At 44.4% G+C, this 14,980-nt stretch overlaps 2 protein-coding genes across 2 annotated transcripts in view; both read left to right on the top strand.

The window, feature by feature from the left end:
* Positions 1-2,739: 2,739 nt before the first annotated feature.
* On the top strand, positions 2,740-6,925 carry stx3a (syntaxin 3a). The gene is made up of 10 exons (XM_070913649.1): positions 2,740-2,769; positions 3,241-3,315; positions 3,393-3,492; positions 3,610-3,684; positions 4,308-4,378; positions 4,562-4,670; positions 5,149-5,222; positions 5,529-5,663; positions 6,157-6,267; positions 6,848-6,925. Exons 1-10 carry the CDS (start codon positions 2,740-2,742, stop codon positions 6,923-6,925), a joined length of 858 nt encoding a protein of 285 aa, XP_070769750.1.
* Positions 6,926-10,588: 3,663 nt separating this feature from the next.
* Positions 10,589-14,980, top strand: part of kdm2aa (lysine (K)-specific demethylase 2Aa) — a 12,494-nt gene continuing 8,102 nt past the window's right edge. Inside the window, exons 1-8 of the mRNA XM_070913659.1 lie at positions 10,589-10,724; positions 13,073-13,211; positions 13,479-13,557; positions 13,724-13,770; positions 14,016-14,194; positions 14,370-14,476; positions 14,597-14,690; positions 14,804-14,957. Of these exons, the coding sequence (XP_070769760.1) occupies positions 10,689-10,724; positions 13,073-13,211; positions 13,479-13,557; positions 13,724-13,770; positions 14,016-14,194; positions 14,370-14,476; positions 14,597-14,690; positions 14,804-14,957 (835 nt within the window). The 5' untranslated portion in view covers positions 10,589-10,688. The remainder of the gene's footprint in view (positions 10,725-13,072; positions 13,212-13,478; positions 13,558-13,723; positions 13,771-14,015; positions 14,195-14,369; positions 14,477-14,596; positions 14,691-14,803; positions 14,958-14,980) is intronic.

Below are 14,980 nucleotides of genomic sequence, written 5' to 3' on the forward strand. Positions count from 1 at the left end.
ATCCTCTGTGCCTTTAACACGAGCTCAACCCGACGCCTATTTCACAAACAGTCCCGAAACTTTAACAGCCCTTTCAAGCTCGCGCCGCGTGAAGAAAACACACCGCTGAGGCGGCGGCGCGCGAGGTCTCCGCTCCGTGTAGGCCGACATGACACAACACACTTCATCACCACACCACCGAGAGAAAAGGGGTCCCTTACTTTGTCTCAGATGCGGTTCGGTATTTAATGGATGCTTTGAATCCCACCGGAGTGCCTCGCTTCATCCTTTCATCCCTTCTTGAACAGACCACTATGTGCACCCGTGGCCATTGGAGATGGCTCACCCAGCAGAGCCGCCGGTTAGGAGCGAAATAAGTGAGTCCAACCGCTGTACTTTGTGTCCCTGTCGAATTCAGCGTGTTGCAAACGAAAGGGAGGGGGGGGGTGTCAATAATGTGACCTTTGGTCTCACTTACCTTCAGGTGTAGACAGTCCGTCTATGCGGGGCTCATAACACAGTTATAGGTTAGTATGTCAGTGGCGCACCGCTGCTTCCAGCCGCCCGTCAGACTGGAATGAAGACGGGTGGAGGAGCGACCAAGGCGTGCTGCCTTCAGGATACTGTCGGAAATATTACCAGCGTGCAAGGTCGTAAATCACATCGGAAAACACACACACACACACACACACACACAGTGATGTGATACATAACCTGTGGGCTTAGAGCACGTCGCTTTCGTCATGTGTTCGTTTTGATTTCTCATTATTGTGACTACAAAATGGCGCTTTGTCACACAAATCCAAAGAAATACCTCTGCAAACAAAGCACTACACCCCTCACCCAATCTATAGGTGACCACACCCAAAAGAAAAGCCGCACAAAATCAGCGCACACGACTAAAACCTGGTGGATAATAATGGTGGAAATTGAAGAAAAAAAAGAGACACACAATAATTACAGCACAGCATCAGTGTAAAACAATTTCAATGCCACGTGTCTCTCTGGCTTATTCACATGTTTCTCAACAAATACCAAAAAGCCCACACAATAGGTTTGTGTGCCCTCCAGGGACAGCTCAGGTCTCCTCACTATACAAACAAAAACAGCAAAGCAGTATTTAGTATATACACTCTTTTTAATCGATATTTCATTTTGACATACCTCAGCAGAAAGCACTCCATCCCCAGGATTCTCAGCTTCTCTGTTCACTTCAGTTTCTAAAAATACCAGCAGTAGTCAATGAAATGACTTTTTTTCCAGACATAAAAACTATGACTTATGGCACTTGAAGTGGCCACGACTGTATATTATGGTACTTTGTTAAACCAACTTTCCTAAAAGAAATGAAAAAAAAGATAAATTCACAAATACAGAAACACGCTGCAAATACAAAAACATACTGCAAATACAGAAAACACAACTAAATACAGAAAACGCAACTAAATCATTCATAAGGCTGTTTAACTGCACATAAATCTGCACAATTTGTACATGCTTTATATTTTCCGTGTATATATTTATTTTTGTCCCCCATATTTTTTATATCTGTATTTATTATTTGTATATTGTTTTTATAATACTTCTAATTCTCATTGACACAGTGCTTGTCTGCTGTGTCTTTCTGCACCTTTCTGTCTTTGCTACTGTGACTTGTAAATTTCCCTGCTGTGGGATTAATAAAGTCTAAAGTCTAAGTCTAAGTCTAAAGTCTAAAAATACAGAAAACACAACCAAATACAGAAAACACAACTAAATACAGAAAACACAACCAAATACAGAAAACATAACCGCAATCTGTGTCAGACTTGAACGGTATCAACTTCAGGCATGTGCTGTTGCTAACTGGAATGTGTGTCGCGTAAGCTAGCCAGAGCTAAAAGGTGAAATTCACCCCTAAACAGTATTTGTAATGGTTTCCAGGAAGTTGCTTTATTTTCAGAATACTGAAAATCTCCCTATATGAGCTCTCATGACACTGTGGCAGTGAGTTTTGGGAAGCCCGTCCGTACACAACGCTGTTATCCAGCTGAATAATCAGTTCTGCTTTGCCAGACAGGCTCCAGGTAATCTTGATTTCATAGTTTTTAATTCATATCTTGACCCCGGCCTCTCATTTGTTCTAGTCCATCACAAGTTGTTTCATATGCATACGTACATCTGTAAAACAAAGGTAGTTTATTAAGTGGCCATGTTCTGGCAAGTCAGCTATGCTATGTGTATATCACTGTATCATGCTATACACCAGTAGTAAAAGCTAAAGGCCATGTGCAGTGTTTTACGCTGGACGTGAGAGGGGTGGGGTTTATCCTCCTGGACACTGTTGTCCTAATCCGTTCTTAGAGGAGAGAGGCTTAGCGGGACCTCAGGCTAGGTTGACCACAAATATTGCCTCAGAGAGGACCACTGGAAACAAACCAAGACCTCCTCCTCGTGTCACCTCGCAGTTCGGATTCATTCTTACTCTTAACTGGCCTTCTACGTCTGCGGCTCCTTCTCCGGCTCGGAAAAAACCCTCTCCCGGTCAAATCTCCTGGATTAATTGGAGGAGCTAATCATTCCCACTGGGCTAATTTGGAGGCCATCTTAATAGCCTCTGTAGGCTAGAGAGAGCACTGTTGTCCGAGACCTGTGAGGTTGTCTTTTTCTTTTTATCTATCTATCTATCTATCTATCTATCTATCTATCTATCTATCTATCTATCTATCGATTTATTTATTCTTTTTTTAATTTTTTAATTTGAACCACAAACTTCTGAAGATGAAGGACCGACTGGCGCAGCTGAAGGAGGTAGGCAGGGTTTTGTTAGTTGAGTTATGTGCCACATTTACCCCGTGGAGCCCTGTTGCTAGCACAGGCCCTCATGGACTTGCCACTAGCCTGCAATATGAATTCACTGCCAGCAGGCTACTGTGTCCTAATGTGTGGAGGCACCGCTGAATGTTTGCAAAGATCAGCTTGCTACCATCCACAATTATATCACCAAACACGGACATTGAAAGCTGCATTTGTGAAAGTAATATTTTCAACATATGAAGGAACAGATGTGACACAAACAAGAGCGTGTTTTGAAATTTATTCTGTGAAATCGGAATAAATAAAATGTCTTTTGCCTATATTTTAAATATATTGGAAGTGCTGGAGTGTATTAAAAAGCCGTTTCGTTATTCTGGCTTGTTCAGTTCATCCGCAGGTTCAGCACTGACCCCCTTTTGAATTTGTGTGTGTGTGTGTGTGTGTGCATGTGTGTGTGAGTAACAGCAGAGTGATGCCGGAGGCGATGACGTTCAGGTTCCCGTGGAGAACGAGGCTTTTATGGATGACTTCTTTGCTCAGGTATTTGTCTATTTCTCACATGTACAAAAGAGAATGCATTTATTGCTCATTCATCTGTGTGTGTGTGTGTCTTTCAGGCCGAAGATATCCGCAACAGCATCGACAAGATCGATGAGAGTGTCAAGGAAATCAAAAAGCTCTACTCCACTATTTTGTCGGCTCCCACATCCGACCAGAGTAACTGTCTCTGACACACACACACACACACACACACACAGACATATTCAATATTCCTATTAGTCTTTTACTTCCAATTGCTTCTCACTGTTTATAATCTCTCTCTCTCTCTTTCAGAAACACAAGATGACGTCGAAGCCCTCACCAATGAGATCAAGAAGGCGGCCAACAACGCGAGAAACAAACTTAAGAGTCAGTACTGCTTCTTTTTACTTCCCTTTTTAAGGCTCATGTTTTGTTTGTTTGCTTTTGCCCAATGTGTGTCTGTGAGCACCCGCCCCCTTTTGTATTTAGTCTGAATAAAAAAAAACTGGACCAGGTCTGAATCAAACAACCGATCGGGGTAATCAGGGGTTCTGTGTTTTGATTCCTCTCTTCCAACCGTTCTGATTCAAACTCCGATCCAGAGGGTGGAACGCCCTTTGCTTGTGCAGAGTCGATGTGATTGGCCAGTTACGTGCTAGTTAAACCCTGATTGGTCGTTTGATTCAGACCTGGTCCAGTGTTTTAGACTAAATACAAAGGAGCCCTGCAATGAGATATTGTTAGTGACATGCAATGGACAAAATTAGTTATTTCAACCCAAATTATAATTCAATAATATTGCCTACTGTAGCTTTATTATAATTATTTATTTACTATAATTATAATGTCTCACATTGTGTTTACATGTGCACAGCTCTGTGTAATTCTTGGAAATTAATTTGAAGCCATCTCATTTTCACTATCTGTGGACAATCTCTTTTGTACTCTTTTGTCTGTGTGTGTTTGTGTGTGTGTGTGTGTGTGTGTGTGTGCGTGCGTGCGCGCATCAGGCATCGAGCGCCTGCTTGAGTCCAACACAGACGAGAGGGCCTCCGCCGACCTCAGGATACGCAAATCGCAGGTCAGACAATATTCAAAGCAAACAACATGAAGTGAGGTAGTACAGTGAAGGGGTCACGCTTTCTGACATTTCTTGAGGAGGAGGACCTTCTCAATCTTCCTCCCACTCGTAGAAGGCCGAGAAACACCTGCAACAACTACTTTTTTCTGCATTTCCACCCCCCCCCCCCCCCCCCCTCCACAGCACGCTATCCTGGCCAAGAAGTTCGTTGAGGTGATGACGAAGTACAACGAGGCTCAAGTTGACTTCAGAGATAAGAGCAAAGGACGAATCGCCCGGCAGCTGGAGATCAGTGAGTTCCAGCTGATCATCACCTTGATGTGAATATGTGGATCTCTAACATGGTTTCATCTTGTGCCATGTTAGCACCGTTGCATTTTGTTAAAACTGACAGTGACTGCCGCTAACAGGCTCTGCACAGCTCATAGTTTGGTCACAGCATGTAGTTGTCAGGTATGATGAAGCCCATTCGGACCTGTTAATGGTCGGGTTAGAACATAATGTGACTTTTCAAGTGATAAACACACTTTTTGATGGATCGTCGAGAGACTCAAGTGAGGCTGAAGCACACTGAGATATGGCCGCTATAACCAAATCTCATTGTGGCCACAACATAGCACTTGGGCAGCATTATGGGTCTGCTGATCAAAGTAAGCATCAGGACACAGATTCTATGTATCACCCCCTGTGCACATGGTGTGCACGCTCATCGCAAGTGCTCCACGGGGGGGCCTTTAACTTCTGGTATCTAACACTTGTGTTCGCCGCAGCGGGGAAAGCGACGACTGACGACGAACTGGAGGAGATGCTGGAGGGAGGCAACTCGGCTGTCTTCACCGCCGGGGTAAGCACATGCGGGGGGGGGCAGCAATTTAATGACCAATTCATCGTTTTATGTCACTTTCAAGACAGATACCGCCATTTAACGGTTACAGCTCCTCAAAGGTTCTTTCTGTTCCTTGTCGGACATGACAGTAAACTGGACAGCCTGACTCTCAGGAGCTGCGATGGACATTTCTCACTATTTCCTGACAATTCATAGACCAAAACGATGAGTTAAGAAAAGAAACTAATAGGCCGATTTGTTCGATCGCCACTTGCTCCCCGACCTTTGACCTTTTGATGATCTTTTTTTTTTACGCATTCGCAGATCATGGACTCCAAGATCAACCAGCAGGCCCTGAATGAGATTGAGGCTCGTCACAAAGACATCATGCGGCTGGAAAGCAGCATCAAAGAGCTCCACGACATGTTTGTCGACATCGCCATGCTGGTCGAGAACCAGGTGCGCGCGCGCACACACACACACGCGGAGATTCAAACACAGTTTTGAAACGGAGACTATCATTTGAACAGGCAACTCTCTCACTATAATAGATGAAACATTAATGATAGGGCTGTGTTAACATTATACAACATCTGGTGCATTGTTTCACACCTGTACTGTAGCCGTATGGTCTGATCCCAGAGCTGTGCAGGAGGTTTTTCTCAGACTGCTGTAGAAGAAAGTCTCTCCTTCTCTTCCATATCTGTCAGCCCTTCACGCTGTACTTTTATTATTATTATTATTACCGATTACATTGTTTGACAAAATGCCGGTAAAGGTGATCGCAAGCAGCAGAAGTCCACCAACACGACACATACGCACTTCCCGTGAACACAGGAAGTTAAAGGACAAAGCAACTTGTGGCTGGAGTGCATTAGGTCAACGTAGCAAAACATGTGCTTTATGAGTTCTCTTCCCTCGCATGACTCCATCTTGTCCTGTCCTCCTCCAGGGCGGCATGATTGACAGAATTGAGAGCAACATGGACCAGTCAGTGGGCTTCGTGGAGAGGGCGGTGGCCGACACCAAGAAGGCAGCCAAATTCCAGCAGGAGGCACGCAGGGTGAGTTGAGCCTGCTTCGGCGGTAACACGGATGTAACGTTCCCGTAGTCTTTGGCTTCCTCTGATCGCTCTTTTCATACCTGACATAACTGCATTGATTTGTTTGTCTTTCGTTTAACCAAACAACGACAACCACACGGCCATGATCAAGCCAGGAGCTGCATTCACCTTTGATATGTTAGTAGCATGTGTATGAGGCCACTTTGGCTTGGTGTCACATACTTGTTTTGGACCCACTTACATTCTCACTTCGTCCAGTTAGATGTTTTGTTTTGAGGTCCACATCTTCCCATGTATGAGGAGCAGACCAGTGAGTAAACGCAGTAAACAAGTCTCCTGGTTTCACAGACACACCTCGGAGCCGTGCCTCAACTTTGTGGATATACGATATTACCATCAGAAATGTTATATTTGATATTCTAGAAGAAAACGGGGGGAGGGAGACCACCTGGTCTTGAACAACATGGGCTTGGTCTTGGTCTTGGCTGTGCTCAGTCATGGATTTGTCTGGAGCGATTTTTAACTCTAAAGTCTGACCTTCCTTCCTGTTTGTCTGCACCCCCCCTCCTTTGTTCTCCAGAAACAAATGATGATCTTCTGCTGCTGCGTGATTTTGGCCTTGATACTCGGGTCATTTGTCTACAGCTTCATTAAATAGAAAAGCCCGAATGAGGCCGCCCGCCCGCCAGCTGAGTCCACACAGCTCTCAGATTGGTCACAAAATAGTGCCTGGGCTCAGTTTACTGTCACTCCAACTCGTCGAGACGGAATAGAGGCTGCAACTATTCTCAGTTATTTCTGAATACGTTATGAAAACTCTCTTAACTTTTCAGGGTGATCCACGTTTAAATTCAGCGTAATTCAAGTTCTACCCTAACGGAGCTTTGAAGAATGTCCACCCTCCAGTCCTGGAAGGTCTGAGAAGAAATCTTAGCGCGACTCCAAGGGCAACGTCAGCATTCATGGGCAGCTGCAGGGCTCACGGGGAGCCATGTGGCGTTAGGGTTTCAACCAAAAAAGACCAAAAAGAATGCCCATAGTTGACCAGCAGACCTCACACAACCTGAACATTACAGGCTTCATGGATGTGAGAATGTATTGTAGAGCTGCTCTATTGGATTGCATTAGATTGTATAGCTGTAACCTGATGAACAAACTGTCAGCATGAAGGTCAAAGAAAATGTCCCATACACAGTGAGCGGTCATGCACTTCTTCCATCTTTGGCTCCGACCTCAGTGTAATCACTGTCGTACGGCATTAGATGCAGTATTTGTCGATTAATGCTGGTGTCAACGTGTAGGACTTTCTAGGAGCGTTTGATTTGAGATGTTTTTAAGCTAAATCTGCAGAGCGGAAAGGTCGACCAGACAGCGGCACTAGCGCTAAGCCTTTGTCCGCAGGGGCCAAGAATGACCACAGCAAATGTCACGCCAATCTGGAGCCTAGCCTGTCCCACGTTTTAAACACAGGCTATGAAACAAATAGATGTCAAACCTGCAGGAATTTCTTAAGTGAGCTTTGAGAGTTTTATTGCTATCCCAGAGAGTTCACAGAAGTAAAAGGACCCGGCTGAGTTGTCCGGACCTGCCTTTCGCAAATACACTGACAAACAGCGAAAAGGGAACGTCGTTGCGTCCAAGAAATGACTGAGAAATGATTTATGAATAAAGTAGGGGTGCGCAGCGGCGGTCGTCTGACATTTGAGTGGAGTGAAAGTGAACTGACCCCGGGACAGACCTCTCTGTGGCGCGGCTGCACATGACCATATCACACCGCCCGTCATCATGATACACATCTATGAAGTCAGTATCCTAAGTATTGAGACAGCTGTTGTTATGCTTTTGTACATTTGTCCTGTTGTTTTTCTTTTGCTACTGTGCCAATACTTATGCTATCGACTGCATCTAGTGGCACAATTCATATCATGTTGTGGATAAGCACCTGCTATGACTCCATAGTGGGCCTTTGTTCAAATCATTTTTTTTTTTTTTCCAATTTAATGGATGAAGAATGCGACTTTCCTCAAACGTATTGGAGTTCTGAGTCGATTAAAAGATGAGCTGATAGTAGACGCTGTGTGACCTGAGAATAGATGTCAGTTCTGAAGGTGTTAGGTTAGAAATGGAAGTTAATATTTTATTGGATTACACTGACACTGCCTTGGGGGTGCTTTACTGCTTCAGGTCTTTGTTGTTTGTGTATTTATTACAAAGATTGCTTTCATTTTTAATATGTGTGTGCGTGTTTTTCCCCCTTCTTCTTCTTCTCCTTTTTTTTTTTTAAGGACTACAGCTGTCGTTCCAAAGGGGTTGTTCTTGTTTCATGCCATGGTTAGGCCCACGCTCAGCCTACTCTTAGTCCATATTCGGATTTGATATTCTGCAATTTTAACCTTCTTGAGACTAAACCTTGGAAGCTCCCTCAGACATCTGAAGCTTTAAACAACCAGACTGGAAATAATAACAAATTGAGGCCAGACTCTTTTCTTTAGGAATCAAGCAGCAATCTAAAATGTAATGGACACTGAGATAACATGACAACAGGGCAACTGGGACTTTCCACTTCTAATCCGGTTTGTTCATTTTTTCCTGCGCATATGGGTTTTTTTTTGACTTGAAGGCAGGGTCATCTGCTCGTGGGTGTCCTGACATGACAGCAGGAGGCTAAACGTAAACTTAACATAATGGTGATAACCTTAATGGTTCAATCTTGTAATAATGGCAAATAAAAAAAGAAAAGAAGCGTGGATTCAAGATGGCAGGTTGGAAATTAGGCAAGATTATAATGGTCAACCATGGCTCAGTCAGCATTGGTCTATCTGTTCATCTTTATTATTATTATTATTATTAGCTTGTGTGACTCTCTGATAACATGTAGTGTGATTTTATGTCTTTACTTTCCTGCTTACATTATTTAAGGTCTGTTATTTTGTAGCAATTTAAAAGGGACGTTATTCTGTTGTAAAACAAAGACGTATTTTGTAGTTTTATCCCCCTGTTGAAGAAAATAAAATGAAACTGTTATTTATTGTGCTTATTTACATTTTGTTTCGTTCGTGGTGCGCGTCACAGCTTGGCACGACCCTCTCGCTCGCCGTATCCTAGCTGTGCGTGGTTTGAAAGACAAGTCGCTGCCACCAATCACAAGAGCCATGCAACGTTTTCCAGCCAATCGGCAATTGTTGGCCCAAAGTGCACTTCCATTTATGGACCTGCAAGCACTTCCTCGTTGAGGTGGAGGCTACAAAAACGTGTCCCTCAGATGCGAGCCTTCGGGAGTGAAAACACAGGACACGGAAGACGTCACACGTCTCGGATTACTGACTGCGTTTGTACGTGGACGGAGCTGTGTCAATATGGGGGTAAGCATTGTAAAACGCGTTATTTTTGAGGTAATTCGTGTTATGTATGGGTGATGACTAGTTATATTGGATAATGGGGCGGTGGTAAGTGCCTTGTATCATCGCGTGATTGGCTACTTCTCTTGACTGATAGTGTGTTGTCCACTAGTTGACGTTATTGGGATATATTAACCAATGAGGCATAAGGTCGTTTTCGAATTGTGCTGTCATTGGTGGCTTGCCAGCTCCTTTCTATGTCTATTGGTTATTTTTGTCCAATCACGGTTTACAAATCTTTCACTTGAATGGCACTGCTGTAGTCCAATGAACGCTTCGCCATTATCTCTGTGATTGGTCCAATGTACGTTTGTGGGCGGGATATGGTGATGTTTTGTGATGGGATGGAAAATGGCGGCTGTTCGGAGACCGCATTAACTTTGTACCATAGTATAAGAACAGCTGCAACCACGTACGCCCTATTCTTGCAGTGTATTAGAATGTTGTTATATTAATACGACTTCAGCTCATGTTGAGTTCTCTATCGGCATAAGCAGGACGTCTTCCAAAAAGCTCATATTAGCTGGACAGGACTTGGTATGTTGAAGGCAAGAAACAAAGCTCGAGTATTCCGACAGTCTTCATTTTACGATAATAAGAATCTTATGTACATTCTCACTTCAATTCAGCCCAGTACTGTAACTAGCCTCTTTTTAAACGAGTCGTGTTCCACATTAAGCTTCACACATCCACGTAACCGTACCTGTGTGAAGTCAGTGAGCGTAAGGAAACAAGGAGCGATTAACGTCAACGAAGATGAGTTTTGGAGCTCTTCAAAGACAACAAATCTCTTATTGATAACTCGGCTAGCTAGCCAGGAGACCCTTAAGTTAGCCAGTCACTTGTAACTCAAGCCAAGTTAGCCGACAAGCAAAGCTGCCGCTGTGAACACACGCCTTCCAGTTGGTTTGTGTGCCGTCCAGTGGAGCCAAGTGGCGCTTCTGTAACTTGCAGCTGGCGGTGGCTTCTGATGGCTCTGATACCCTGCGTCGTTGAATACCTGCGTTTGGTTTTCCAGTGATAATGGATGACTCCAAGCCGCGGTACAGCAAAAGGCTGGTAAGTTTAAACATGGATCTGCTCTCATCGGTTAACTCGGCGACCAAGATAATATCATACAGAAGAAGGGGGTGCTGTGTGAATCTAATGGCGTGTTTTCTATAGAATCAGAATCAGAAATACTTTTAGACAAGTTACAGGTGATAAGATATAAAAACAATGACATGGTTCTGAAGTGTCTGTAGTTTGAAACTAAATATAGTACAACAACTGTGACTACCCAGTAGGACAAAGCTTAAAATTTAAGATGGAGTGGTGTTCAGATAGAGTTGGGATTTGAAATAGGAGGTGTGAAAGTGACGTGATGTGATTTACTGTTAATGATGAACCTGGAGAAGAGGATGGGAAGGAAAGTGTAATGTGTGTCAGCCGACTAATGACAAGCTGAAATTCAGAAACGCCATAGACCAGAAAGTATCGCAATAATAATGCATATATATCATTATTGCATTTCTTTCAAAACTTTCAAATATCAATATAAGTATCGGCCTCGAAAGTCCTGTCTCGTGGGGGTTATAGATGTTTCCCATATGAGGGTAGTGTGGATGCAAGTGGAGGAGGAGTTGGACCGACAAAGGATGGTATAGTGTGAGGAAGGTTGAGACAGCGGGAGCTAACCAGTCGCATCCAGTGAAACATGCTTTGGGTGTAAAAGACCGGAGAAGGTCCACGAACTGAGGCGCAGGGCTACGAAGAGGGCGCGTAATGAAAAAGCCTCAGTCAACGTGTCCCCTTGAAGGAGAAGGGGGCTGAGGTCCTGGTCACGTGAGGAGAGGGAAGCAGCGGATTCTGTCCTTCCAGTTTAACTCTGAAGTTAGTTGAGCCACCTATTGACAAATCAATAGTAAATGGAGTCACCATAGCTCCAGTGTGTGTGTGTGTATACCTGTGTACTGCCTGCACACTGACTGGACGACAGACGCTCTGTCCTGTTTGGTTTTGTTCCATTATAACATGTTTTGCTAATTCAGCGATGTCGTCTTTCCATAATCTGGTTTGTTGGAATTGTGAAGTGCAGGAAGCCGCTGGGTTCTCATTATGTAATACATAGCAAAACAGGTGATTGATTGCTCAGTGTGTTATTGCAAATGACACACACTGTACAATTGTTTTTTTTGTTTTTTTATGTTCCACAAATGCTGTGTCTGTATGTTGGAAATGGTGTTTAACATTCTGAGAAGAAGTCTCTCAGGCTCCTCATTTTTATCCAGCAATAATCCATGTCACCAGCTTAGAGGATCTGTTTGGCCGGCAGTTTTTAATCAGCTGTGGGTAATGAAATCCGTACTACAAAATTACTGTCCAGGCTGTTGGCGATTCAAACACACTTCTTTTGATTAGCCTAGATTGTTGAGGTGTTTTGCTCGCTTGGGAATTGTCCCAAAAAGTGACTGAGTGTAGGGTATCGGCAGGTCATTTAATTCTCCTACAAAAAGTTTTCAATGTAGTGAACAGAGGTCCTTTTCATCTGGTCCCTTGGCTGCTGCAGGGGGGCGATGTCAGTTCTACACTTCTAAACTAACAGGTGGGTTGTTGTGTTGGTCGGCATCATCAGACCTGCAGCGAACACTGTCACTACTGCAGCTGCACATCGGACAAGTGAAGGTGTCAGCTCCACTGCAATCAGCCGAAAAATATATTTCAACATTTAATCTTGATAGTCGGGAACTGAAATGAATCCAAACTGGATGGCAAGTACACAAGGGACACCAGATAAGCCTATTGCATGGTGGAATGCAGACACCAGTGAGGAGGTGGGAGAGATTATGGAGGAAAGGGGGGGTTGGGGGGTTGGGGCTCAGCATGGGATTATCCCTGTGTCACCTGTTATGACCTGGGACCCCCTCCCCGCCCCCCACCCTGAGGCAGTATTCTCTCTCCATCAGTTAGTGCCAGTGTTTGAAAGCTATTTTGTGTGTTTAGTCTGTGCGCCTGAATCAAACAACCAATTGGGGTGAATCAGGGATTCTGATCTAATCAAGAAGGTGGGACCTTCTGTAGAAGCCCCTGGTTTGTGCAGAGTCGCTGTGATTGGCCAGATACGTGGTAGCTAACCCTGATTGGTTGTTTGGTTCGGACCTGGTCCAGTTTTTTAAACTGTAGACAGACTGTAGTTTGTAGACGCATCTGTTGTTTTGGGAATAGGAATAGGTTTCATTTGTACTTTCCAAGAATTTGGACAGTTGTATTTTTGATGCTTTGGCAACATTGTTTTTGCCAATAAAGCCTTTTTTTAATTGAATTAATTGACAGATTTTTTTTGTCCGGACCTGGCTTGATATGTCTCTTCTGTCCACCATTTGTCCTTTTTCTCTGTCACCTCTCTTCACCCCCCCTCCCTCCTCCAGCGGGCCGGCACCCGGCGACGTTACCATGACGACGGCATCTCCGACGAGGAGATTGACGGAAGGAGGATGTTCGACCTGGAGGAGAAAGTCAACAGCCAGAGGTTCAGCTCTGAGCGGGTCGTTCGCATGGAGGGAAGAGGTAGGCGAGCTTACCATTTAACCCAGTACTGGGTCATCCTCACCTTCATTGTCAAATAGGCAGCATCATGATCACATACAGATCCACTCTAGAAGGGATTATGTCAATTACACAGGGTAGTACACTTACTCCTACTTACAGTAGACATTAAGACTATCTTCCCCCAGTTTCAGCCAGTAATCTGGAATCAGCCACCAGTGAGTGAGTGAATAAAACGGACGAACGGACTTTGGAACATTGTGTTTTGTTTTGTTTTTTATTTCTTAGACTTGACATATGAGTTCATCCAGAGAGGTGGCCTGAGGGACCCAATCATCTTTGAGAGGCCTGATGGACTGGGACTCAAGTAGGCACCCTCTTTTCTTTTTCTTTTTCTCTTCGTCCTTTCTTCTCCTCATCCACATCGGCCTTACTACTTTTTGTGAAGTCTTTTGTTAACTCGCTCCTTCTATCTGACACGATTCGACACACAAACCAACTTGTGCGACTTGTAACCTCTTGTCGTTCTGTAGGATGCCCGATCCTGACTTCAGCGTCAATGACGTCAAGATGTTCGTTGGTAAGACTTCGGACGTTAAGTCTGCTTCCTTCAGTCAGTTAGGTGCTGCTACAGGTCTCTGATTACATCCTGTCAAAATGAATAAGACTCTTAACTAAACGTAATTATGAATAATTTAGTCTATAAAATATTGTGTATAAACTATGACCTCTTTAACTGTCCTATCAGCTGCTGTTTTGGGCTTCCTTTGGCATGCTGTGACTAACCATTGGCCCAAAAAAAACAAAAAAACCCCTCCCTCTCAGGTAGCAGACGTATGATCGACGTGATGGACGTGAGCACTCAGAAGGGGACGGAGATGTCCATGGCGCAGTGGACGCGTTACTACGAGACCCCCCCGTGTCAGAGAGAGAAGCTCTATAATGTCATCAGCCTGGAGTTCAGCCACACCAAGCTGGAGAACCTGGTCAGGAGACCCACCACCGTATGTACACACACACACACACACACACACACACACACACACACACACACACACACACACACACACACACACTTCATGAAGGGCTCGTGTTTGTGTGTATTCATACATTTTATACGTGCAAACGGAAGCATTTTGAAATCGTACAGTAAGCTTCTTCCTGTGTGTGCATGTGTAGGTAGATTTAATAGACTGGGTGGACAACATGTGGCCTCGTCACCTGAAAGAGAGGCAGAGAGACTCAACCAACTCCATCACTGACATGCAGTACCCCAAAGTACAGAAGTAAGTGCCCAGAGTTCACTTTTCTCTGGACTCAAATCTATCTATCTAATTGCTTTTATGAATGGATTTCATTGACTTGACATTTTGAATGTAAACGTAGATGTTTGCGTGACTTTGCAGGTACTGTCTGATGAGCGTGGAGGGCTGCTACACAGACTTTCACATTGACTTTGGGGGGACGTCGGTGTGGTACCACATACTGAGAGGAAGCAAGGTGGGGCCGGAGCCTCATCTGATCCGTTTCTGATTCAGGCGTTTAGCCAAAAACTTCTGAATTCAGTGTCACGGGAGTGTGTTTTTTTTAAATTGCAGTTGTGCGTTTTTCAGGTGTTCTGGCTGATCCCTCCCACCCCTCAGAATCTGGAGCTCTATGAGAACTGGGTGCTGTCGGGGAAACAGGGAGACGTTTTCCTGGGTGACCGCGTGTCCGACTGCCAGAGGATCGAGCTGCGGCAGGGCTGCACCTTCATCATACCCTCAGGTGGACATTAGCTCTCTCACACA

This window comes from Enoplosus armatus, chromosome 2, assembly GCF_043641665.1.
Source record: "Enoplosus armatus isolate fEnoArm2 chromosome 2, fEnoArm2.hap1, whole genome shotgun sequence".
Lineage (NCBI taxonomy): Eukaryota > Metazoa > Chordata > Actinopteri > Centrarchiformes > Enoplosidae > Enoplosus > Enoplosus armatus.

Bases quoted from the DNA above. Each gene is read 5' to 3' on its own strand.
- stx3a (XM_070913649.1), top strand. From the start codon at position 2,740: ATGAAGGACCGACTGGCGCAGCTGAAGGAG. The intron at 4,379-4,561 runs GTCAGACAATAT...CCCCCTCCACAG, and splicing joins TCAGGATACGCAAATCGCAG to CACGCTATCCTGGCCAAGAA. The intron at 5,223-5,528 runs GTAAGCACATGC...ACGCATTCGCAG, and splicing joins CGGCTGTCTTCACCGCCGGG to ATCATGGACTCCAAGATCAA.